The 18,087-nt window shown below is 44.7% G+C and overlaps 1 protein-coding gene across 4 annotated transcripts in view; it reads left to right on the forward strand.

Moving 5' to 3' along the window:
• The window catches only part of SPON1 (spondin 1), a 361,499-nt gene extending 343,412 nt beyond the window's left edge, over positions 1 to 18,087 (forward strand). For all 4 annotated transcript variants that reach the window (XM_052695645.1, XM_052695646.1, XM_052695644.1 and 1 more), the window contains 9 exons: positions 7,409 to 7,610; positions 7,779 to 7,919; positions 8,287 to 8,362; positions 8,809 to 8,991; positions 9,341 to 9,511; positions 9,617 to 9,784; positions 10,638 to 10,802; positions 13,626 to 13,889; positions 14,534 to 18,087. In XM_052695645.1, the coding sequence (XP_052551605.1) occupies positions 7,409 to 7,610; positions 7,779 to 7,919; positions 8,287 to 8,362; positions 8,809 to 8,991; positions 9,341 to 9,511; positions 9,617 to 9,784; positions 10,638 to 10,802; positions 13,626 to 13,889; positions 14,534 to 14,697 (1,534 nt within the window). In that variant the 3' untranslated portion in view covers positions 14,698 to 18,087. The remainder of the gene's footprint in view (positions 1 to 7,408; positions 7,611 to 7,778; positions 7,920 to 8,286; positions 8,363 to 8,808; positions 8,992 to 9,340; positions 9,512 to 9,616; positions 9,785 to 10,637; positions 10,803 to 13,625; positions 13,890 to 14,533) is intronic.

Here is an 18,087-nt window from a genome sequence, read left to right on the forward strand (position 1 = left end):
CGAGTTGAAAAACTCATTCACATCTGGCCATGTTTATTTGAGGCATAAAGATCTCCGTGTTGCCACAGTTGCTTGTTGATGTCTGGTAGCTCATTATTTCTTCAGAAACTGACCTTATTTGAGTGGCCATAAGAAGCATAAACAGATGAACAGAACTTCTGAAAAAGACACAGCAAAGACGGAGGCAGCAAAAGCAAAACTGAGTGCAGAGTTCACTCAGACTGATGGGAGAAACATTTTTGGAGTGAGGCCTTTTGGAACACAGAACAGCAGTGAGATGTGAGAGACACTGGTGAACAGCAAGAAGAGGTGGAGGAAAGTAGCATCCATGAACCGACACGTGCACACTGTACCATGGGCAATATTGCCATTGCAAAAAGTAAGCAGGGCCTGAGGTTTATATATTGCACAGACAGATGGAGATGATGAAGCACTCTTTCTTCAGTCATCCTAACGTGTGACATCTCTCTTCCATTAATGACAGGTGGAAAAATTCTCTCGAAGTCCTCAAGCTAAGGATCATAGAACTATTCTGAGTCCAACCTATTTTCTTAGAAACAAGCTTCTTGAAGTGAAAGTTTAGTAGGAAATACAATAAAGGCAGGAGGAGGTCATTTCTCAGTGGAAAAACAGGCTATCTACAGAGTAAATTCAGATGTGTCCGTTAAAGTATCTTTTTCAGATTTATGCATTCAGTTTATGTGATGTGATCTCTTAATCCTACATGGGAAAATGCTTTCTAGCAGAATATTTGTTACATGGAGAAGATGAAAAAGCTTCATCTTTAAAAAATTCAGGTTCCATGCTGAACTGCTCACAAATGAACAGGAGCGCGATTCTAATAATTAAAGTTTGTCATTTTAGACTTAAGAAACAATCCAGTTGGCTATAAGCTGTGATAGCAGCACGTTCTTGCACGCTTTCTAGGGATGCTGTCGCATGTACTGCTGCAGAGAGAAGCATAACAGAGAGGCCGTGTCACGTCTGTGGCTATGCACTTCTCAGGTGTGATCTTTCCCTTTAACCTGGCAGCTCAATGCCGTAGGAACGTCAGTAGCTCAGAGACGTGAGCTCTGGAAAGGCATGTGATGCAAGACTTCTGTTGTTTCTGCCCAGCCTCCAAATGCAACACTTTGGAAAGCATGCATCTCAATTCTTTCATGGCACCTTTCATTTCTGTAGCGTCCCTACTGTGCGTGCCTTCACCTTTTATTTTTAAAATCTATTCTTTTTTCCACAAATCCCTATCTTGTTATCTCCCGCTGTCATGTTGTGCTGTCTAGCCTAAGGTGGGGGTACAGCCAGTCTCTGCCAGTCCAGACTTAAATGAAGTTTTCTTCCACAATGTGACAGCACATTGCTAAGAAATATTCTCAAAGTTTGGGGATTTTGTGTACAAAGTCAGAGGCGTGAGAAAGCCAGAAATCGTTTCCTGTTTCTATGACAGCACGACAGTGTGTCTAGCTCAGCTATTTTCTCCTTCTATGATTTTATAGATAGCTGGGATGAATCCAGTGAAGTTTAATATCGTCAAAAATAGAAGAAGTCTAACGGAGTCTGATCAGAAATAGCAAGGCATAAAGGACAATCTCATCTGCAAATAAAATGCAAATTGGGAAAAAGTCAGTTATTGCATCTTCTGGTAACGTGAAGGCAAATGCATAAACCACTCTGGAGCTGCAAAACAATTCTGTGTGCTCCAGCTTTGCTTTTGGCTAATGGCTGAATCCCTGCGCTTTGCGTCCAGCAGCTTTCTTTCACCCCCTTCTGCAGCGCGTCCCTCCTCCACAAAGTGAATGACAGGTTTTGTCCAGAAAGCAGAAATATTCGCTTCACCCAAACCAAAAGAAATATTTGAAGTAAGACCCAGAGAAAACAGTCTAAAAACCCGTACAGAATAACTGGCGTTTTCACCAGGTTTGATCATTCATCCAAATTTGAAATTGAATCCAGTTGAGCTCGAAGTACATTTATGCATTTGGATAATTAAGACAAGGATCTTAACCATACGAATTTCTACTATATTGACGTCTCAGGAACTTACCACGAAGGAGTAGTCTCAGTGCCATGTGCACAGCTGAGTTACCCTACTGCAATGGATCTGCTCCATTTAAATGGACACACAGCCTCTTACTTTTAACAGAAAACAAGGTCACCTGGCTCTGGGTTCATGCCAGAACCACAAGGCTGACACAGTCTTCCATGAGGTTCTGCCTCTTCCAGCATGCAGTCGTGTGCTGGTGTCAAGCACTGCATTTAGCGGAGCTGTGTATGTTGATTAGATGCTAAGAAAATCCCTATCAGAAAATGAAATTGTGCTTATAAAAGGAGTGAATGCTTTAACTGTTACGTGTGCTATAGGGAGTCTGGGAAACTTCATTGTTTGGCAGATGGGCTGACTCCCACATTAAGAAATTCGTAATTCCTTCTCAGAAGAGTAAGGAAGGATGTATGTGTTTGCTGGAAAAGGAAAAAAAAAACAACCTTTCCATCTTTTTTCTTTTTTTGTCAGAGCAACCACATATGGCAGCTCCATTTTCTATCACTTACCACTTTCTTTCTATTTAACATTCAAATGTCACTGGCCAAGATAAAGTTGCGTATTAAAACATATAAAGGCTTCTCAGCTACGAACAACCACTGCGAAGAACTTGACACAGATCTGCAGTATTCAATTGGAACAACCTGACTCATCCCATTCTTTCTTTGCTCTTGTTTTTCTTAAGCATCCCTTCCATTAATAGTTATTATTGTAATGTTTTCTTTCCAGCCACTTCTTGTCTTTCCTTAAGCCAAAATCATTTCACTTTGTAACTCTGTGAGTAGTCCCGTATGCACTGTTTTCACACAACTACGTGTCTGCTTAGTAACCTGTCATCCTCCTCCTGCATAAGTGCTTCAAAATCATGGGAGCAGTTTACCAGTTAAACCTGCATGCATGTATCTTTTTATATATTTTAATAGCAGAATCTACATGCAGAATTTAAATTTTTGAATTGCTATTTCTGTTCATTGCTAGGAATATGATTTACCCTAACCCTCATTTTCAGACACCAGAAGTCATAAACATGTCTTTTGTATAGGCTAGATAAAATGAACTGTGTGTTGTATTAATGAAGGCAGAAAGATGCTGGTCCTTTTCAGGGGGAAAACTCTGAGCTCCTGGCACTTGCAAAATAGGAGATGTTGAAATGCATGAGAATATTTTAAAGTCTTTGCTGGTAAGTTGAAGGCGTATCCCCATTTTGCAGGTATTCCAGTAACTAGCCTCATAGGCTCTGTAGTCAAGAAGGATCTATTTGCTGTAAGGCAGCTTTTCAGAGACTATGGTCCTAACTTGAGATATCTCAGAGTTTTTTTCCTAGTGACAAAAGCCTGGTCACGTTTCTTATATCCTAGAACCGTGCTGGAGGTATTAAAGTAAATGCCTGGCATGTTAATGAATAAGATGTCGTTATTACCTGAAGTGGCATTCAAGGTACTTCTAGCTGACAGTATGGAAAAGCTGAAAGGACCTGCTGTGCAAAGTCCTTGCTTTTGTAATGCTTTAAAAATGCCCTGAGTGGTGCTGTTTCGCAGCAGCGTTTGTTCTGATTAGCGGCTCTCATGTCAGTGGTGACGAGGCAATCCCTTTCTCCGCTGTGTATGTCTGCTTTCTTTAGCTGGGTATGGGTGCTGTTTTCATTTTGAGAGCTGATGCATAGCAAAGCAAGGGAGCGTTTTTGGGTTCTGTGTTTTTTCCAAAGCAGAAAGACAAATGGCTGAGAATTGGTGACAGGTTTCTTTACTCTTCGCAAAACAAAATAGACTCTTGCTGTCACTGCCTCTGATGTGGCACTCAGACAAGAGCAGCTTGGCATTAAAATGTCCCAACCTTCTTGTAGGGATGTCGATCAGATCTGCTGGCTGCTCCTTGCCCTGTGCTTTGCTTTCCCCACGTGTAGCAGGAGCAGAGGCAGGCCGAGCTTCCCGTGCTGCACCGCTCGCCAAGCTCGGGCCAGCGGTGCCCAGCAGCAGCACGGCCTGCAGCTGGGCCTCCACAGTGCAGGCGCACAGCGCGCCAGAGGTCGCCTCCAGCAGCGCCCGGGGCGATGGGCTCCTCCTGTGCGCACAGGGCAGCCGGCAGCAACAGCTGGCTGTTGAGTCCACCAGCAGGACTGGCTTTGTACCACTTGTTGGCTGCGTAATGTTACAGACACAGAGTGTGTGTCCATTGGCTGTCTTGTCTTTTTATGCTTTTCCTCTGCATGCAAATCAAGCAGTGCACCAAGAATAGCCTCCAAGTTCTATTCTGCAATGTATTCCTGTCACTGTTCCTGTCTGCTCACTCTCCACAATCTTCCTTAGCTGTGCTCCATTATGTTTTACGGGGAGGGCAGTAGAACACATCAGTATTGATTCAAGACTCAAAAATACATCTTGCAGCAAGTTGATTTTTCCACTGCATTGTCAAAGACCTTCTTAACCCCCCAGCTCCTGGCAGCCATGGCATCAGCAGCTAGATTTTGCACTTGGGGAAAACAACCTTGCAAAGCAAAGTCATGTTTGCACTCTTTTAACCTTTAAAAAATTAAGAAAGGAGCATTTTCTTGTGATGCTGTTTGTGGCATCCCTATAGCTGTGGATCCAAATCACCTTAACAATGAGAAAGCAGCATAAAAATAAAGAAAATTGGGAAAAAACATTAGGATGCGGGACACTCTCGAGTTCTTTGCTTCACTCTGTGTTATGTGACAGGAATTGTCAGTAGGCTCACAGTGGAAAAGTACTGCCAGCTTCAAGCACCAACAGCAGCAATCCCAGCCCCGTGGGCTCTGAGGGTTGTACCTAGAGCTTGCCCAGATGTTTAGGGCTTGCTGTGCAACTCATAGTCACCTCTGCTTTTATGCAGGTACGCGTGTAGGGAAAAGTGACATATTTGTCTCTGAGGGTAAATTCAACTCAGTGGAATTCTTGTGGACGTTGTCAAATGCACAACTTGGCACAGATGACAACTTTCTTGAGATTTGATTGTGCCTTAGGACAGCCCATTTCCTTTCCTTAATTAGAGCAAAGCAAGAAGGGCTGCACACCACACATGCCAACGTTGTGCAGGTCTGGTTCAAATGCGAGGTATAGTGCTTACAAGCATCCATGCAGGAAGTAGTTGCTAGAATGAAATAGGTAGCCCAACAAGGTTATTTTATGATAACACTTTTCAAGGCTGCCTATTAAAACCATTTTTATGTTTCGCCTACAATGTTATGTTGCACTGCAGACAGCATGTGCACACTGCATGTGAGTGGAGAAAGAATAAAGAGAAAACTGGTCTCTGCACATCCTCTAGCGATTTTTACATTGCTGTGCTACGCAGTCATGGGATGAAGTGCTATAAAATGGCCCTGAGCAAAGGCCCTACAGAAGGAACCAGGTTTTGCACAGTGCTCTGAAGCTGGAGAGTTACCAGAGGCTCAGGGTTGCTGGTGTGACATAGCTCATGCCAAGTCTTGCAGGTAGAGCGTCTCCTATGAAGTGTTTTATGCTTTATACAGTTTCAAAATATGGGTACAATTAGACTTAAACACACAATGTTTAATTGCATTAATTGCATAACTAATATTTACTTTCCTAAGAAAGCATTTGGAGACTTAATTGTACCATGCCCGCTGCAGGGACAGCGAGTGATGAAAGGCGTTGGTTGCGGTGTGCCTGAAGTCGGCTTGCTGTGATTTCTGGTCGTTTGTCTTCAACCTGCAGCAGTGCATCTGCCTCTCCTGCTCTGTGGAGCACGTCGGCGTGGTGCGGTGCGATGCGATGCTGGGAGGCCGCTCTGCCTTTTCCTTTGATGGATCTGGGCGTCCCGTGTGCATATTTCTAACCTTGAGATCAGGCGTACAAATACGCGCTTGTTTAATTATTCGCTGTTCTTTGTGCGCAGTTCAGGCTCTTTCTGTGTCCTTTCAGAAACTCCTTGAACTGAGTCAGTCCTGCAGTTCGGTAGGCTTTTAAAGAACAATCGCTATTACTTGCTAAATACATCAGAACACTGCAGTGACTGAGAGCATCTGATACCTTCAGTCATTATTTTATTACTTTACGGTAGAGAAATCTTTCTGTCGAAACCAGATTTCTGTCTGTCATGGGAAAAAAGAGGCATTTGTATCTCCTTCTGGGAAAGGGAGAATTAATGCCATCAAACACTTAGAAACTCTTCTACTCAGTGTCTTCAGTTCAACGTAAGGCAATCTACGCAGTAAGAAACAATTCCTGAAGACCCCGAGCAGAGATTCCCAGAACGTTTTAACTATTAATAATTGCCTTCTTATGCAGCTTCTCCCTGGGAAGGGAGCTGGGAACACTGACTGAGGCATTTGAAACTGCACGAGAACTGCTGAGGAATGCCGTCCTTGGGCTGTTGGGTTTTGTTTGTTTATTTCTTTGCTTTAGTGTGTTGAGAGCAGTATGAGCCAGAATAAATGCACAAATGGAAAAAAAAAAAGCCCCATTTGGACAGCGAGGCAAGTGTTTATAATAGAAATGAACTCCTTGGGGCAGGAGAGCAGTGTCTGTGCATTATGTACGTGCAGGTACCGACCCAAAAAGACAAGTAATGTGGCAAAAGAAAAGTGACATATGTAGATAAAGAATCTGTGAGCTTCAGATGCTCATAAGGCAGTATTTTTTGGCATAGTGCTGGAAAAAATGGAAAAAAGAAAAAAACCCTGACTGTATTGATCCAAGTCCTGTAACTGAAGAAAACTTGCAGTGACATCAGGCAAATGTTCGGTAGCACAAGATTGCCAAAATCATGTATTAAACAAGTCAGTGCTCATTGTTGCTCACAGGAAAGATGCCACTAAGAGTTCCAGCTTTCAGCTGTTGAACAGAAAGCTCCGTTTCCCTGTGTGGAGGAATGTGGCAGCTGCTCAGCACGGCACAGCACTGTGTCTCAGCACCAGCTCTGCCCAGGAGAAGGGCTGAAAAAGGCCGGATGAATGGCGGTGCTTTCGCACACCCTGGCAGGGACCTGCCCGAGTCTTGGCTGAACTCTCCAGGACTAGCAGCAGCCATCAGTCTCTCACTTACTCTCACATGAGTGCTAAAACAGCTCTGATAAGTGCTTTTTCACAGGCACACACATTTTCAAGCACTTTCGGACACTGGAATTTGTATTCTTTTTATTCTATTTTTCTTTTATTCAGGGGAGGGGGGGGGAGGAGGAAGCTAGTGAGAACCAGCCCAGCAACCAAAACCTCAGCATCATGCCCTGCTTTTTTTTTTTTTTCCTCCACTCTGTTTTTCATGCGTCGCGCCTCTCACCTCTGTGCAGCATCACGCCAGTGTTTCATGTTGTGAAGCATCAGTTTCCTCGCCCTCTAATGGAAAATCTGAATGCACTTGCTAAAAACCTTTCTGTCTCCATTTGCAGGAGAGCTGCTCCCTCTGCTGAGTTTTCTGTCGATCGCCACCGGCACCTGATGTCCTTCCTCACCATGCTGGGGCCCAGCCCTGACTGGAACGTGGGCCTTTCTGCTGAGGACCTCTGCACCAAGGACTGCGGCTGGGTTCAGAAGGTCGTGCAGGATTTGATTCCCTGGGACGCCGGCACGGACAGTGGGGTTACCTATGAGGTATTTGGACAGCTTGCAGTGCATCTCACCTGAATTTATTTGCCTGAATTTACCTTGAATCAGTGAGGAATGGAAGCTAGTCAATCCGCAGTCGTGTGGGTTGTGTGCCTGCACGCTGCTCTGCTCAGTTTGTTTTTAACCATGTTTATGTTTTCTTTCTTCTTGCAGTCACCCAACAAACCTACGGTTCCTCAAGAGAAGATCAGACCGCTTACAAGCTTAGATCACCCTCAGAGTCCCTTTTATGATCCAGAAGGAGGATCTATCAAGCTGGTAGCCAGAGTTGTCATTGAAAGAATTGCACGCAAGGTACAAGTTTATACATAAAATCCTCGAGGCAGTGAAAACCACAGTCTCTAAGACACAATTTTTCCTTCTTCCTGCCACCAAAACTCTGCTCCCTAATCTATCTCCAAGGAACATAATGGTAGAAAATAACATTTTTGCATTTTAAACTATCCTAAGATGTGCTTTGTCTAACTTGCAATAATTACTGAACCTGCTTAGTTGCAGGTTATTTTTTTTTAAAGAAGAGAAAAAAGCACGATCTGATGAGTTAGTCAGCATTTTCTCTGGTTGCTGCTGCAGCGCCAGCAGTGCCTCTCAGCCACTGCCCAACCCCTGTGCACATTCACATTCTTACAGCCAACCTCCACAGTCATTTCTTTCTGCGCAGGGGGAGCAGTGCAACATCGTACCTGATAACATCGACGATATTGTGGCAGATCTAGCACCAGAAGAGAAAGAAGAAGGTACTTTCTGAATTACTTTGTGCTAGACTAGATTTTGTTCCGTTCTCCACTGTTATTTCTAAACACAGTAAGAAACTAACTTAGGAGCAGAAGTAAGTTCCACTTATTAGCCAAAAAGTGACCCAGTTCTTCATCCTTTCTACTGTGTTTGTGCTGTTAGTCTCCACTTATGGAGGAAAGACATTGTGCGTAGCTGGCAGATGGCAATAACAACAGACGCAATAAAAGACAACCGTTAGGGGGTTCAACATGAAGTGGTGTTGGGTTTGTTTGTTTGTTTTTCAAATCAAATTTGTCAGGTTTTTTGGAGTTAAAATGGACCGGTTTAGAGTGCAGAAAGAAAGAACGTTTCATGTTAGCATCTAGAGTAATTCCTAGCCAAGTATAAAGAGAGGCAGATGGAAGATGATGTGCTGTTAATGTTTACTGCCTTTTCTTGTTTTCAGATGACACCCCTGAGACCTGCATATATTCCAACTGGTCCCCCTGGTCAGCCTGCAGCTCCTCTACCTGTGAGAAGGGCAAGAGGATGAGGCAGAGAATGCTTAAAGCTCAGCTGGACCTCAGTGTGCCCTGTCCTGATACCCAAGATTTTCAGCCGTGCATGGGTCCAGGCTGCAGTGATGAAGGTAATCAAGAGGAAAGGATAGAGGAGAAGAATTCTGCGTGGGGCCACTCTTTTCTTTTGAAGTTCTTAGAAGGTATTCGTTGCTGTATGATCTGAGTTATAGCAAAAACAAGAATAACTGCGGAAGAATACAAATGCATACAGTCTGTGATGAGCTCTGCAGTTTAGCTGAGCAGGTGCACGGAGCACACAGAAGTGTGAAGGAGAGGAGTAAAGTGAGCAACAGAGAAGATGGGATGCGAGGGGCAACGGTGAAGTGACTGCACATAAATGGGCAGCTGTAGATTTACTGGTGGGTGGGCAGGTGATCGTGTAAATATCAGCAATTGAAACGGTCCTCTGTATTTTAGATGGTTCCACTTGCATGATGTCTGACTGGATTACGTGGTCCCCCTGTAGTGTTTCCTGTGGGATGGGAACGCGATCTAGAGAGAGATATGTAAAACAATTCCCAGAAGATGGCTCTATGTGCAAAGTGCCTACTGAAGAAACTGAGAAATGCATTGTAAATGAGGAATGTTGTAAGTATTACATTTAACTTTGTAACATCCGGTCAATAGAAGAACTGCCTGATACATGTTTTCATGTGAGCCCTGTTACTGAAGGATCTTCTCTGTTCTGCGTAGCCCCTAGCAGCTGCCTCGTCACCGAGTGGGGAGAGTGGGATGAATGCAGCGCTAGCTGCGGCACGGGAATGAAAAGGCGGCACAGGATGGTCAAGATGACTCCTGCTGACGGATCCATGTGCAAGGCAGAAACTACAGAGGCAGAGAAATGCATGATGCCTGAGTGCCGTAAGTGTCTGTGCATTCATCTCTCTGCTGCAGAGAGAGACATCATTTCTGTCGTGCTGCTCCATCACACTGCACAACACGGCCCAAGCACGGGCAGCACTGCTTTTTGTGGTCCTCCTCCTTAGAATCGGATCCCTTAGGGAAAGTGCATTATGAGCCACTTTCACCAACAGAACCTAAGTGTAGGTAAATATGCTCAGTGGTGTGCTACTCACAAGCCATACGTATATAAGCAACTCTAATTTTATGGGATATGAGGTGCATTTAATCGTAAGTCAAGAATGATACTGTGCCCTTTTCTTTTAGCCTGTGAGTGATCCAGGAGTTGAGTTGCACCTTTTGTTCAACCAGTCAGCCTCATCCTTATCCTATCTCTGGATATTCTGTTAATTTTGTGGGTTCTTTTTTTTAAAGAAATGTTAAGATTTTCAACAGTGACAAAATGAAATGAAGTTAAATGTGGAAGGTAAATATTCCATCTCACATTAGGTCAGTATGGCTTCCAGTTCTGGGTACAAGAACAGCACGCACTATTTACAGGAATCACTACTGAAATGTACTTTCCTGCTGTTTATCCTCTGATAACATTGAGATGTACAGAGATGGATACGGTAGATACAGAAAAACGCAGTAAAGAAAAGGTGTTAAAAACAAGCAAGCCTCTTATTTCTTTTTTTCCCGAGCTTCTGTAAAAGTATCATTCTGCCTGCGACTCGTTTTGTCCAAAGTGATGATGAAATGTAGGTGGTGCAAGGCAGATAGAAGTATCTTCTCCACCTGTGTTACTTTCAAAATGCACACTTTTGTAGATGACATATAACAAGTACTCGTTGCCTTTTGATATTCCTATTAGATACTATTCCCTGCCTTCTGTCCCCATGGTCTGAATGGAGCGACTGCAGCGTAACGTGTGGGAAGGGAATGCGAACCCGGCAGAGGATGCTGAAATCTGCGGCTGAGCTTGGAGACTGCAACGAGGAACTGGAGCAGGCAGAGAAATGCATGCTGCCTGAATGCCGTAAGGATGGAAACCTTTGGGGAAGGGAAGGCTTTCAATTTCATGTGTGGTGGTCTTGGGTCAAAAGTCTATTGTTATTTGTAATATTTTGTCTCATTTTTCTTTTAATATTGTAACTTGCTTAATATTCCTTATAATGAAGCCTAGAGAGTGCAAGACAGATGAGCTGAGGTGAGGCTGATTGAGAACTGGGTGACTGGCAGAGCTTTGAGGGCTGTGATCAGCAGCACAGCCTACCTGGAGGCCTGTCAGTGGTGGTGTCCCCAGCGGTTGTTGCGGGGTCAGCTCGTGTTCAGTATCTTCACTGCTTATGTGGATCATGGGAAAGAGTCCAGTCTCAGCAGTTTGCTGATGATACAAAGCTGGGAGGAGTGTTTGACTCCAGAAGGCTGTGCTGCCACTCAGTGAGTCCTGGACGGACTGGATAGTGGAGCAGGTTTAACAAGAGCAAGTGTAGAATCCTGCACTCGGGTAGGAATAACTGTGTGCAGCAGCACAGGCTGGGGGCTGCCCTGCTGGAGAGGAGCTCCGCAGAGAAGAACTTGGGCATCCCGGTGTGCTGCAGGCTGGCCGTGAGCTGGCAGCCTGCCCTTTGGCCAAGGAAGTCGGTGGCATCCTGAGGTGTATTAAAAAGAGCGTGGCCAGCAGGTGAGGGAGGTGATCTCACTCCTCTGTCTGCCCTGGTGGGGCCACATCTGGAATAGTGTGTTAGTTGTGGGAAGGCACTCTGAAACCTGGAATGCTGCATAAACTGCTTTCAGCTTCTGTAGATGGTGGGTCAGCAGCTGGTAAGAGCAGTCGTTGCCTCCTTGAGCTCCGTAAGCAATACATCTTGCTCTGATTCTTGCTCTCCATCTGTATTACTCCTAAATGCACCCATAGGGGCTTTTTATTGTACTTCTCATTGTGTACTTTTGGCTATTGAGAGCTAGATTATAACTGTGTCCTTATCTTGCCTTACTTAGTCTTATGGTGATGAGCAATACTGATTGAGGAATATGGTTATTCCATATTTAACATAATACCACAACTTCAGGCAACACTTTGTGCACTTCCCAATAGCGAACAAGTCAGAATGAATGATAAGTGTGGCCTATTTCGTACTCAAATGCAGAATGTGCCCTTGTGAGGAAGGAAGGAAATAAAAGTTTAGCATTGCTCACGAGATTCTTTTAGTCCACAAATTAAGAAGAAAAGGCTCCGTCTTTGATACAGCTCTGACCTGTGCTGTACCTTTTTACTCATCTACATCCTTTTGCAATCCAGGAATGTCTCATAGGGCAGCGCATGGCATGGAGGCAGCAGCATTTCAGTTCAGACCTTGCTCAACCAAAACCTCACCCTTCGTGGGTGGTGTCGACTCCTGGTTGCCTCGCTGTCTTTGTTAAGAGCGACAGCCTAAGGCTTTGCAAACTGAACAAGATCTGATTGCTTTCAGTGCCACGTTGCCAGCTGGTTTCTGAGGCTTTATATCTATTTAGATTATTTTTCACAAAAAGTATCGGCTGGAAAAGGCTCTTGTATTGCAGTTTGCTAATTCTGCTTTATTAAATAATGTGAAATGTAATTTTGGTTATTATTTACTAGGGTGTGAGCTTTAGGGAGTACTGAAAAGCTGAAAGCTTCTAAGACACAGACTTAATGATACAAGCAGCCTTTCACAGAACTGTAGGGGCTGGAAGGGACCTCCAGAGATCATCGAGTCCAACCCCCCTGCCAAAGCAGGTTCCCTACAGCAGGTCGCACAGGATCCAGGCAGGTCTGGAACATCTCCAGAGCAGGAGACTCCACCACCTCCCTGGGCAGCCTGTTCCAGTGCTCCGTCACCTCACCTAAAGAAGTTCTTGCGAACATTTGTGTGGAACTTCCTATGCTGCAGTTTCCGGCCGTTTCCCCTTGTCCTGTCTCCACATACTGCTGAAAACAGTCTGGCCTCACCTTAGATATTTACAGACCTGGATCAGGTCCCCTCTCAGTCTTCTTTTCTCAAGACTGAACAGACCCAGATCACTCAGCCTTTCCTCATAGCAGAGATGCTCCAGGCCCTTCACCATCTTTGTGGCCCTCCGCTGGACTCTTTCCAAGAGATCCCTGTCTTTTTTGTACTGGGGAGCCCAGAACTGGACACAGTGCTCCAGATGAGGCCTTACCAGGGCAGAGTAGAGGGGGAGGATCACCTCCCTCGACCTGCTGGCCACGCTCTTTGCAATGCACCCCATGGTGCCACTGGCCCTTTTGGCCACGAGAGCACACTGTTGGCTCATGGCCGACCTGTTGTCCACCAGGACACCCAGGTCCCTCTCTGCAGCAAATAAATATAAGCTACTTTCTTTCCTTTGTGCCTTAAAAAAAAAAAAAAAAAAAAAAAAGCTCCTTTTAGGTTTTTCTTGTTTTGTTTTCTTCTGTTTTATGCAGGGCCTCAAAATGGACTGCTTACATCTGCCAGTTAAAGCAAGGCTTAGGTTTCAGGTATCAGTTTGTAAACATAACTTGACTTTTAACATCTTTTAGTATAAATGTACAGAATGAAAAATTGAAGAAGGCACAGGGAAATTATTTACATTTGTTGCTAAGAAAGCAATCTGCCAGCCCCACTCTAGAAAAAGAAGCGGGAGGGAATCATCAAATAGTATTTTTGCTAGAGATGAATTCAGACCGTTTTAATGTACAGCCTCACAAAACCTGCTGGGTGAGTGGAGGTTTAATTCTCATTTGTGTATTTAGGATGCAGCTTCTCACCGGTCACGTTTGCATGTTTCTTTTTGACCTTTTGCTTAGGTTGCCAGACAGCAGATTCCCTGTAACAGTTCTCATTCTTTGCAGCCATTGACTGCGAGCTCACAGAGTGGTCCCAGTGGTCTGAATGCAACACCTCATGTGGAAAGGGCCACATGATCAGAACAAGAATGATAAAAACAGAACCACAGTTTGGAGGAACAGCGTGCCCAGAAACTGTGCAACGTACAAAATGTAGAGTGAGGAAATGCCTGAGAGGGCCGGGTATGGAAAAAAGGCGCTGGAAGGAGGCCCGCGAGAAGAGAAGAAGCGAACAAGCGAAAAAGAACACTGACAGTGAGCAATATCCAGGTGAGGGTGAAACATTGGTTAGTGTGCTCGTGTCCGGCTTTCTGATAACTGGGAAGAATTTGTGAGCAGCTCTTCATGCTCTGGTAACCTTTTCCAGTGTTACAGTCGAGGGTAAGCTTTAGCAACAAAACAAAGTGCAGCTGTTTCGGTGTTTGGTTGTGATCCAAAAATACGATGCAGGTTTAGGGTAGCATGGAGAAAGGCCTGCATCTGCCCCTGTGTGATCACAGTAACCAACGTGATCTGAACGCAGCTCCCTCGGTCATTTGATTCAGATCCAGACTAGAGGGAGAGAGTTGCTCCTTCTAGAACAAGGGCCGTGCTCAAGCATGGGTGCCTCTGGTCAGTAACACACAGTACCCTGTATAGGTTATGGACCAGCCTGTGAATCGCTGCTCATTTGTGGCTCATGCTTGTCTGACATTCAACAATTTCCATTTTTTATAATGGAGATGGGAAATTTCTTTTTCAATCCATTTTCCAGTGTTTGTCAAATGCACCTCGTGTGTATTTAATTGTGTTCCTTAATTACATGCTGCATAAACTAGACAATGTGCTAGCCTCAATTCTGAAGATGCACGTGTACAGACATGCATAGCAGTACGCTTTAGACTTGGTCAAATGACTTTTGTTTTTTCCCCCAGTTTGTAGGCTGAAGCCATGGACTGCTTGGACAGAATGTTCTACGCTCTGTGGAGGTGGAATTCAGGAGCGCTACATGATGGTGAAGAAGAGGTCCAAAAGTACTCAGTTCACTAGCTGCAAAGACAAAAAGGAGCTGAGAGCGTGTAACGTTCATCCCTGTTAGGAAAACAGGGCTTCCGTGTGCCGCACTCTGAGCTACAAGGAAAGTCAGCCTTGGTTTGGTTTTTAAAACAACAAAATATGAAGTGTGTATTAGTTTTCATTTTTGCAGTGTGGTTTGCTTTTTAGTCTTGCTGGTGCAAGAAATATATTTTATAAATATTTCCTCACAAATTAACGCTGAGAGTACGTCTTTGCTCCAGCTAGCCCTTAATGCATAAAAGTAATAGGTCGTTGTGGTCATTTAACCGAAATAGACACATGCCTGTGGACACGGAATAGCCATACAGAAATACCACTTGTAGAGACACGGGGTGCATGCATATTAACAGAACTAAGTTGATGTGACATGTTTCATACATGGGAGGATTTCTCTCTTGATTTGATTTTAAAAATCCAAAGCAGTGCCTATGTGATTACACAACTATGCCAAGGAAAAATTTCAGTAATGCTGGTTCAATAATATTAAAGGTGCATGTTTATCTTTTTACAACATTGGGTTAAGTGATGGTTGAAATAATTACCCTGTAGACTTCTGTTCACACGGATGCTGCGTTCCATGCAAAACCATCTTTGTTTCTTAAATAACAACTTACTCAAATAATCTGTGCAGCTCAGTAGCGATGTCAGCCCACAACACAACACGCAGGGAACACGTGGCTATCGTAATATCTGCCACTATCTCTCAAAATGGGCACAGAACTAAGAGAAATTGGTCCAAACACTGCGAGTCACACTAGCTGTCATGGGAAGAGCTCCCTGAGGCACCACAGACGCGGTTTCAGAAGGATGTTGATCGCAGGTGAAGAGAGAAAGAGCTTCTTGAGAATGGTGAGCGAGGTTCTCCTGCATCCCTCGTAGCAAACAGAAGGAAGGGAACTGCTGAAACCATTGCACACAGAATTAAAAATTACAAGTTGATACAAGAACATATTTACGTTTCTGTCAATTTCTATCTTTTCCCTTGGAATTTGTTAGGATCTAAAATACAGCACATTCATGAGAATTATCCACTTCGATACGCGCTAGCCGGGATAAGCATCTTCCCTGGCCACTTAAGCAAGAAACTGTCTGAAATTAGCTCCCAACCACTCTGATCGCCTTTTCTATTTTATGCCTTCTACTGAAGAGTTCAGCTGTTATCCCTGCACTTAGTGAGGTGTGGGGCTTTGAGCTTCACTTGTGCTGGAACATAATACTGTCCCACACATTGAACAATTTAACACTGAAGATAAGGGGTGAAGGTGACAGGTTATCTCGCTCTGCAGGAGGGGCAGCATACACCAGTGTCTCTACGTGAATAACAGCAGTGCACTGAAAATAAAAGACTGTTGATGCTAACATAACCTTAAAGAAAACAAAAAACTGGGAGAAATGAACGGAGAGGCATTTATGTTACAGTCTCTTTAGACCAGCCTTAACCAACTTCTTTAATGCTCTGCCACGATCCTGACAGCCCCACACCGAGGCGCTGTGTCCGCGTTTGCTGTGAGCCACAGTGGGCTGGGGCTGTGTGACCTAACGGCCTCTGCGCTGGGATCTGCAGGGCAGGCTGCATTGCACCGCAGGGCTTCTCACCAGCACGTCAGCACTGGACTCTGCAAGGACTGCTCAGGACTTTGTGGCTGCTGCGTGCTGCCCTTGAGGTATTTGATTGCTGTTCTTAGGCCTGGAATGAAGGGAGAGCTGGGGAAATAATGGACAAGGGCAGTGCTTGGCCTCTTGCGATGCTGCTGAATGAAGTGGGTGCGAGCGCTTAGTGAGCCAAACCGGAAGAAAAACAAAAAAGCCGTTTCATGCTAAAACCAAACACTTCACATTTTGTACAGCTGGGCTCATTTTAATAATAGTTATCAAGCTAGTTTGCCTCCTCGTGCCTATTGCCAAATTCTATCCCTATAGCGCTATCATTACACTGTAGCATGAAGAGCGTCCCTGAGCAATATAGTTGTCACCTTACCTTACAGTTATCCAGTTAACGACCACAAAACAAAATTCCATGCAATGATAAAGACTATCAAACAGTGACCAGTCGAGCACGTGTCAGGTCGAGAACAGCTGGTTGTAGAGAAGGGCCAGGTGCCCAGCCGGGCAGGGCTGCAGACCAGAGCATTCAGCACTTCTGCGAGCTGCTGCTGTGAGCCGAGAGGCCAGCAGCTGAGGTGGGTCGGCAGCAAAGCGGCCCTTCGGCGGTACGAGCCGTGGCAGTGGTGGTGTGCGTGGAGCTGGGGGAGCCGGGGCTGGGGGGACAGAAGAAGAGCATCTCTTGAATGGAAAAAAATGATGTGATTTTACAGAGCACATTTTTTCTCATGCATCCTGACCAGCCGTCCATGCTAATCCTGCAGAACCGTGCCAGCTTCTGCAAATAATCCATTAAAATTAATGGTGTCTTTATTTTCATAGTTTTTCTGGTTCATCAAGCTGTTTTATCTGTTACTGATTCCCTTTGCCAAGGGCTGTGCAGTCCAGATGTACCTTCAGGCACGTAGGAAATGCGCAGCGTTCTTCTGAGCGCGCTTACCAACATGCCCACACGACATGAACCGGTCCGGCTTTCCTTTCCCTGCGGTTCTTGCTGATTGGATGCTTCACAGACAGAACTGTCTTCTAGTGAGGAGCTCCTCAGTGTGATTCCCAGTCATTTCTCTTAGGCTCATTAAACTTACCATTGTAGGATTTTTTTTCCCACCTCGCTAATCCGTGCAGTGACAACGTGGGTTGCATTTGGGCAGAAATGTCTGACCAGTCCTGCTTCAGCTCATCTCTTCGCACTGCTCTTCTGTCAGAACACTTCACGAGTCACCTGTCTTTCTTCTAACTTGATACGAAAAAATATTTAAGCTTGTTACATTTTGTAAAAAAAAAAGGAACAAACAAAAACAAATAAACAAAAAAATGAGGTTGATTTTCTATTCAAAAAAAAAAGCTCTGACGAGCAATATGTACAAGAACTGCGTTGTTACTGTAAACTTTCTAGCAGTGTAAAGCCACTGGCTATCAGTCACTAGAAGTGAGAACTTTGGCCTCGTGACAGTACTGCTGAACTGAAAGCACAGACATCGCTCCGCTTTTGTAGCGCTCAGCTGTCAGCTCTTAGCGCTGTGTGTACGGTGTTCCTTTCTAACGCACCAACTGTAGGAGCTTCACGTGTGATACGAAAGAGAAGCTAGGGCCTAACAACTGTACCGTAGGACTCTGTGTGTGCAGCATAGCGTTTAAAACAAGGTTTTGTTTGATTGCATTTTAGCTTTCCTTCACCGTTTCTGTTTGCTGTGGGATTACAGGAAGGCTACCATGAGTATTTCTTACCAAAGTCTTGTGTAGATGTTCCGTAGCTGTCCGGCTAACACCGTGTTATTTTGGAATAAAGACATCTTTACTATGAAATGTA

The sequence above is a fragment of the Tympanuchus pallidicinctus genome, unplaced genomic scaffold, assembly GCF_026119805.1.
Source record: "Tympanuchus pallidicinctus isolate F22 unplaced genomic scaffold, pur_lepc_1.0 scaffold3, whole genome shotgun sequence".
NCBI classification, from domain to species: domain Eukaryota; kingdom Metazoa; phylum Chordata; class Aves; order Galliformes; family Phasianidae; genus Tympanuchus; species Tympanuchus pallidicinctus.